The sequence below is a fragment of the Rhea americana genome, unplaced genomic scaffold (assembly GCF_003343005.1).
Source record: "Rhea americana isolate MKP2758 unplaced genomic scaffold, rheAme1 scaffold_15, whole genome shotgun sequence".
NCBI lineage: Eukaryota > Metazoa > Chordata > Aves > Rheiformes > Rheidae > Rhea > Rhea americana.
In genome coordinates, this window is record NW_028185594.1 from 3824389 (window position 1) to 3832412 (window position 8024).

General features: G+C 55.0%; 1 protein-coding gene across 1 annotated transcript in view; it reads left to right on the forward strand.

The window, feature by feature from the left end:
* Positions 1-7530, forward strand: part of PARD3B (par-3 family cell polarity regulator beta) — a gene marked incomplete at its 5' end in the record, with an annotated part of 417421 nt that extends 409891 nt beyond the window's left edge. The window contains one exon of the mRNA XM_085299549.1: positions 4292-7530. Within this exon, the coding sequence (XP_085155675.1) occupies positions 4292-4625 (334 nt within the window). The remainder of the gene's footprint in view (positions 1-4291) is intronic.
* Positions 7531-8024: the final 494 nt, after the last annotated feature.

The following is an 8024-nucleotide window of genomic DNA, read 5'->3' on the forward strand; positions in this document are numbered from 1 at the left end:
CCTAAAATGGGGCACAGTTCTTACCTGGTTGATCACTTAGAAGGTAAGCCAGTACAGGGGCTGACCAGCACAGCCAGATGTGTTTGCAGTTCCCTCATGCGCCCTGCGATTTCTCTGGGGGGGAAGCTGAGATTTCTCTTTCTCACAGCAAAATGGAACATCCTGGTCGGTGGCACTTTGCCCATGATGTTTCCGAGGAGCAGGTTTTCACATATGTGAAAGCCACCAGTTTGACTCCTTTCGTGAAGGTGATGCTTCTACCTGCCCTCCTTCCACTGCTTCCTGCATGGGCAGCCTCTGCCTTTAGCTGGACCCACATCATTGATCTCACGTCTTCCACTGGGAGCCAGGAGAGMTGAACTATCAGCAAAAACACTTTTCGAGCCCTGAGATCAGTCCCTTACCAGGATATTGTGTCAGCTTCCCTACTACTGCCTGCCATTAATTTCGCTGGACCCCCAGGTCAAACAACTGGCCAAAATCTGGAAAACAGCTGACGGTCAGAGCAGCTTCTACTCAGCATGTCCTCTCAGAGGGCACGCTCCTGGCCTAGTCCTTTTGAGTGGCTGGACCTGCTTGACCCAATTTGTGGATTTTCGATCACTCCCTTGGGTCACTGATTTTCCACTTGAGGTTATTGGTTTGACCCCCAAACTGTGGGTCACTTAGGAGGTGTGATACAGCCCTGTGAACTCTGAACTCATCAGAAGCCAACAAAAACAGAAGGGGAGAGGAGAAGAATTTCATTAGGGCCTCCTCAGAGGTGGCAGTCTCTGCCGAGAGAGAAGGCAAGGCTTGCTTTGCTTTCAGAAACGAGCAGAGTCTCTACAAGGGGCTGCCAAGTAGAAAGTGTTTGGTTTGAGTTGTTATGGTGATTTTTTTAAGGATAAACAATAGCATATACGTATACATCCTGAACTATCAAGTGAAAGGGGTGTCGCATAGAGGAGCCCTGCTCTTTCTGTCTGGAGTTGCCACTCCAGCATTGCCCCGGCGTCCCAGACGTACTCTTCGTCGTGACAGCTTTTCTACAGCCAGAGCTTGGCATCTGTAGATGTTTATTCTGTCTTAAAAAGCTTGACTTTTTGGTGGCTAATCTGAAAGAACATTTAGGGTGGGAAGGGCCCAGCTGCTCTCTCTTTTATTTTGAGACTTGTCAGATGGAGGTTCGTGTCAGAGACTCCCCAGGCTGGTTCCTCACACTGCATGCAGCTCTCCACGAGCAGGCTTCACCGGGCGTTGCTGGTAGATGGGGAAGAATGAATCATCAGGAAATAACTCAGTTTCAACGTGCAGTACTGGTCATAAATGGAGAAAAAAAGCTCGGTCATTCCTCGCGGGTGTATTTGCACACCCAACCCTAGTTGGAGTCACTAGGGAAGTGAGTGGGGTAGTGTGGCGTCCCGTGGTAGAGCCATGAGGATGTCCTTCGTGGCACTTCCCCCTGCCTGGTCATGCTGCCCAGGGCTGCCTTTTGGGCAGAGTTACAAACATTTCCCCAGCCTTTGCTCCTGTGCAAGGCTTCCTGCAATCATTGGTTAGGCTAGTGCTCGTACTGATGCCAAAAATGTCACACACCTTCTGTCTTCCTGGGGCTTTCCTGAAGGATCCATGTGAGATGGGTTCAAGCCTTCTCACCCTGCATGACCTCTCCTCCCAGCTGCTTCGTCTCGAGGAAGACGCGGCAGAGAGCAATACCGCCCACAAGTATTTCACCCTCAGAAAAGGGAAAAAACAGGCCTGAGAGGGAACAGCTTGGACATTTCTAACTTTCTTAAGAAAGATTTTGCCTTTCCCACATGTTCCTCTCTGCAGTTTGCCTGTGCAACCAGAGATGGTATCATGGTAAGTGAACCAGTGATGGATTTAATTTTCTAACAGCAACAAAAACCTGATGGCACCAACTTGATCTGCTTGGGTATGTGCCTAGGGGCTGCATCACGCTCGTGCTTGGATTGCTCTGGCACCTCTTCCCCCCGCAGCTGTAGATCAAAGCTGCCTGGATGTGCCTGCCCTCTGTACAGCCCCGGCTTCAGCGGCAGCGTCATCACGCTTTCTCCCAGGCCTTTTCTCCTGGGCTGTCTTGCAAACAGCCCTTGGGGCGTTGGGCAGCCCGGTTGGGTGGGAAGCGCACCCCTCGCCCTTTCCTGCAGCATCTGGGCCTGTCCTGTGAGCTGGGGAGGGGGCTGTGCGCTGAAGGTTCGGCTGATGAGGTCCCACTCTCAGCAGTCATTTTGTACCAATTTGTTTTGAATTTGTTATTTTAGAATAATTCAATTTTGCAGTGAGAGCTCTGTCCAAAAGCTGCCTAGCTGCTCATAACTTAAGTGAATTCTGGATCAGGTTCCAAGCACTTAGTAACAGGTCAGCCCCTTTTCAGTGTGCTCCACAAGAATTTGGTTAATTATAGCTGCCAATAAAAACTTCTTTTAAAATCTAATAAACAGGATCTTGAGCATTATCCTTATATTAAAAGGTAACTGATGTAGCTTTGACATTTGTTCCTGTTGTTTTGCTACTTAACACAGAGCAGTTCTTTGCATTGCAGAAGCCTTTTACGATTAGAAGTTTGCATTTCTGTGCGCGGAGGAATTAAAAGCCGAGTGCAATGGGGCTGACTAGCGAGCAAGTCTTGTCTTCGTTCCTAGCGTGGAAACACGTGGAGCAACTTGTTTGCCAGCTGTGGAAATCAGGCTTTGTTGCAAGGCGTARGTGTGCGAGCAGAGATAGCAGTTGTCTCAGGCAGGCAGTCAGGAGTCCTTTTAGTATCTCAGAGGGTGGCTTCAGGCCCTTCAGCACTTTGTCTGGACTGTCTCACAAGGAGAGAGGAGAGGGCGGGCAAAAAAAAAAAAAAAAAAAAAAGCAAGCCAGGAGTGCCTGTCTTCCATAATGTTCTGTTTTTAAAGCAAAAAGTCTCTGGGGAGCATAGGGTCCTAAAAGTCCAAGGCCTGGAATTCTTCCTTTTGCTCTTTCCATTTTAAACAGGAAACATTTGCACTAAGTTATTCCAGGGGGAGAATTGTAGGTTCATTTCAAGGCAGATAATGTTTGTTCATTGCCTATGTCCATGATTTACCCCATGGGCTTAAACGAGTGCAGCAGAAAACCACATGTTTTGTTTTACTTTGCGCAAAACAAGTTCCAGTGGAGTCTGGGAGCTCAGATTAAGCAATGGGAAGCACGCTTATAAAAGCACTGTGTGAACAAGAGAGAGGCACTGACAAATTGTGAACACCTGATCTGCCTTCCAAGAGCGATGAGCTTTTTAACAAATCTATGCAAACTATATTTAAACAGATGATGAGTTTAGTCCCAAACCCACAGAGCAGGTGTAATTGATTTATACTTTCAGCCCCCTGTTTTGGGTCAAAGCCCTGCTATCTTCCTTCAGTTCCCACTCGGAAAGAAGCTTCCTGTGAAGTCAAGAGGAGGTTTTGCCCAAAGTGCAAAGACATTTGCAATCAGACTGGCAAAAACTCCTAATTGAGTTGAACTTTTGTGGATGCTCTGGTGACATGACTGCGAGAACAATTATTTTTGCCATTTCAAAGTATCACAAGTAAAGCTGTACTAGGAAGAAATATCAATGCTTCATTAGTGCAAATCATGGAATTAAGATGCGGAAAGGTACAGGGCAGACTCCCTGGCACCTCCTCGGGGATGGCGTGCTCACATGTTGCCTTTYGCGTGAACTGATGCGAGTGAGCTACAGAGCTGGTGCAACATCAGGCCTTCCAGAGCACAGGAGTTTGCGTGAACCCCTCCTTGGCTGCTCGCCCGTTAAACTCAGGTATCGCGGCCTGACATCCCTGGTGTTTCTTCCAGGAGTTCCAGTTTTTCCAAGTACGGTGTTTGGAAAGTTTTACAGTCTGACATGTTAGGGAAAAAAATAGTGGGAAATGGCTTGGAAAGCGTGAATATTTGTGCATGTAAAGCTTATGGGATTTGCAGCCTTGCAGACCGGCTCATCTGTTTATGCTCAGGCCAGATACGGCTCGGTCAGGCGCGCGCTCTTCGAGGGCGCGTCGTTTCCGTTGCGGTGAGCGGCTCGCGGGAGGCGCCGGTGCTGCCCGTCGTCCGAGGGCTCCGACGGGCGCTGGAGCCTCCCGCCCGCAGACCCGCGTGGCCTGCGGGCTTGTCACCCTTCACAAGTTCTCGTGACTCCGCTGGACCTGCCGTGCTTGAGGTGGTGTTTCCTTTCCCAAAGTAAACGTAGCTCCCGAGTACGGTAGCGCGTCACTGGCCTCTCAGGCTGCCTTTTTACGTGCTTTATTGCRTTTCTCCCCACCAGGCGCGGACCCGCAGAGCCGCTGGAATACTTAACAGGGCCACGAGTGATCTACAAAGAGAGGGATCTGCCCTACTACCAAGGAGGACAGCCTGGGGGCCACCCGTCGAAGGGGAGCTACGGCCGCGCGGCAGAGCCGAGGTACCCCCAGTACTACCCAGCGAACCCCCATAAAGGACCCCTCCGGCAGGACGTGCCACCTTCCCCTCCCCAGCCCCACCGAGCCCCGGCTTACAGCGAAACGGGCCGAGCGGGACACCGCGGGACCAGTCCGGACCGGTACCAGTACAGGCAGCAGGATCCCCGGCAGAAGAACGGCGTGACCGCGGCCGTATAGCCGCCGGGCGGATCGCGAGCGCGGCCCGGCCGGGGCCCCGCCGGACGTCGCCCCTGTGGGGCTGTTGCCCAGCGGAGCCGCCCGCGAGACTGGCGCTGCCCGCGGGTCCCCCTCGCTGAGCGGGGCACGGGGCGGCGCTTGCGGAACGGCCGCCCGCGGCGCGCCGCGGGTACGTGAGGTGCCGGGCGGCTGCGTACTTTCAATGCTTTTTAAAAATAGAAAGTGGCTGCTAGAAATTCAGCGCAACACTTGCTACAGCTCAGGGCTATTTGCCGCCTGCAGGCAGCACGGCGCGGCGCGGCCCTCCTGCGCGAGGGCCGAGGTGTCACCAGCGCGTCCTTCCGGCACGGGCGGGCCGGCAGCTCTGCGTTTCAAGGGTGCTGCGGCCGCGAGGTCTGCGGTCCGGCCCCTCGTCTTCCTCTTTCCCTTTGGCCGTCGCGGCAGTTGTCCGGTGGCCCTCGACGCTGAGCTGCTGCCGGTCGGCGTCGCTGCCTCCCGCGGGAGCTTCCGAGGAGGCCGGCGCGCGAGTCGGGGCAGGGACCCCCGGCAGCCCCCGAGAGGGGGCCAGTGCCATGTGCCAACCCCCAGCCGGCGGCGGAGGGGGCTTTGACAGGCAGCGGCGAGGGGAAAGGCGAGGAAAGCGCCCCGGGGAGAGGAGCAGGAGGCCCTGCAGCCTGGGGACACGGGGCCRCCGGCGCTCAGGGACCTCCCGCCGCGCGGTGCCCCAGGGAGGCCGCACGGCCTCGCCGCCTGGAGAGGTGTTTTGGAGAAGTTTCTAAGTGTCCTTAACTTCGGCCTTTCAGGAGCGCCGCTGAGCAGCTGGGGCTCCTCTCCTGGTCAGGGAGAGCCGGGGACCAGCGCAGGGATTTGTTGGCCGTGCTTTCGACACCTTCGGTATGCAACAGGTCGCAAATCCCATCGGTCGCTTCCCAGGCACTAGGTATCCCACACGGGGAAGGTCAGTCCTGGCGGGAGCGTGCCCTCCCACCAGCTCTCCCCAGGGAGAGGCCCCGGGGAAGCGAGCGGTGCGTAGGGCCCCGGGCCGGACTGCATCCCGCGCGGAGCGGGAGGCGGCGAGGGGAGGGAGAGGGACGCAGCCGACTGAGACGCCAGGCCGCTGCGATGGCGCCCCGCTCCGCTGCTCTCTGCCCTCYGCCCTAGCAGAGCGGGAGGGAACGGCCTCTGGAGGGAGGGGGCGGGCGCGGAGCGGAGCGGAGCGGGGCGTCCGGGGACCCTCCGGCAGGACGGCGCGGCGCTGCCTGTCGCCTACGTGCCGCGCGCAGCCGTGTGCTCCTCCGGAAGAGCTTTAGCTGCTGTTGGATACTCGGCCAGGACTTGGCAGCCACAGGGCAGCCGACGGTGTCGTGAAGGCCCGCTGAAAGTGAAGCGAAAACAAATTAAAATACTTTCCTTTCCCTGCTTGAAATACAACCCCTGATACATTTGATCCAGCTGTAAAGAATCTTACGTGTTTGCGACAGTGGCTTTATCAAGCCAGGCCACAATTAAGAACAGCTCTGACTATAAGCTACTGCCTTTATAAATCGCTCTCGACTAACCCTTCAAACGGCATCGCAGCACCGTCGGCAAAGCTTATTTACAGTGTTTCACGAGGCAGGGCCAAGCAAGAGCTGGCTGGAAATAGCTCCTGCGTTGTTCGTAGCCTTCGAAGGACCCGCGCGGTTGTCCCCCCGCAGCCCGAGTCCCCCGGGCAGCACCCGCGGAGCAAGGCAGCCCCTTCCGAGCCGTTGATCCTACCCCGCAGGTTATCAGGTGATGCTTCTGCCTTTGGATAGGTAGAGTTTCCTCCTTCTTAGAGGAAAAAAAAAAAAAGTGATGCGGGTGTAATACATGGMTACATCCCACGGGCGAGGAGCTGAGAAGGAAGAGCCGCCTGCCCTAGCTGGGCGACCAAGAGCGGGAGCTGTTGCAGAGCATCTCGTTAATCTCTGGTGCCATATTGTTCTGGGAGAAAATTGCCATTTGCTGGTTTAATATCTGGTAGAGGTTTGGTATTTTCAAAAGTATAATGTGTAACTACAGTATAGTCAGCTTCTCTGCAGTGCAAAATGTATGATTTTAGCACCATATTGTGGAAAAATATGTACCGTGCACAATTCACGAGGTGCTACAACTGATGGTTGAAAATACACACTTGCAAAATCCAAAAGAGCCGTTAAGTAACAAGTTGTTCTTTTCCCCATATGTCCATATGCTTGGGAAAATAGCGCGTCTGAAACGCTCCCGACACGTGACTGCCTGGCGCTCGCTCGCGCTGGCAGCGCGGGCAGGGGCGGCCGGAGCGGCGCGCGGCCCTGGCGCCTGGCCAGCCCCGCCGAGCGGCCGAAGCGCTGAGAGCTGCAAAAATTAAATAAGGGAAGGAGCCCGCRGCTCTTCCCGAGTGACCGCCCGCTAGCGAGCCGGGGCCGGAGGCGGTGCCGGCTGAGGAGAGGCTGGAGGAGCCGAGCGGTGAAGAAGAGGCTCCTGCCTTGGAAAAGCACGTGCGGAGCCCTGACTTCGGCGTCGCTCCAGCCTCCCAGGCCAGGAGCGGCCTCGCCTGCCGCCGAGTTGTTGTTATTACTATTTTGGCAGACGGGTTTGCGCTGCCGGCACCTCCTCCGCGGGGCGGCGCTGCTCCCCGCGGGGTGCTGGCGCTCCGGGGCGAAGCTGGCGCGCGGCTCGGCGGCAGCGCGCGGGCTGCTCGGGGCCGGCGGACGTGGCGCCAGCCTGGCTGCTAAACCACGCGCGACTGTTTGGGGGAGAAACTCAGCACACGCTTCTAAAGGGTTTGTTTTTTCTAGTACAACATCAAAGATTTTGATCTTTTGTTACATATGGCTATATAAATTTTACCTGTTTTATTTTGCATTAAAATAAAGGCTTTAAGGCTGTATGCGATTATGTATTTTGTATTGTTGAGCCTTTCTCCTCATTGCACTCGCGAAGTCCTCCTGGAACAAGGCCTTGATGCATGAAAAAGCCGGTTTAGCTCCTTACAAAAAGCCTCAGCCGGCTTCAAGGGCCAAAAAGGTGATTGTGGCCTTTAAAGCGGAGCTGATTTGGGGGAGATTCCTCAAATACCCTGGGCAGACTAACGCGAGCCGGCAGGTTGGCGAAGACCGCAGCGCGGAGGAAGCAGCCTGCCTCGCTCTTCCAGGGGAGTATCTGCATCTGAAAGAGAACGAGTCTACGGCGGAACGGGTACAGTGGAGCAAAACTGCAAAACAAGACGGTCGGGGAGGGTTCCGCGTAAGCGGTGCCCTTTGCCTCCGGCAGGTAATGAATAAAGACGGTTCGAAGAAGCAGTGAACGTTCGGTGTTTTGTATTTGAAAATGTGTTTTGTGAGGAAAACAMTGTGGAGCGGAAGCAGGACTGAAAGGTTCGCCGAGATAATGCCA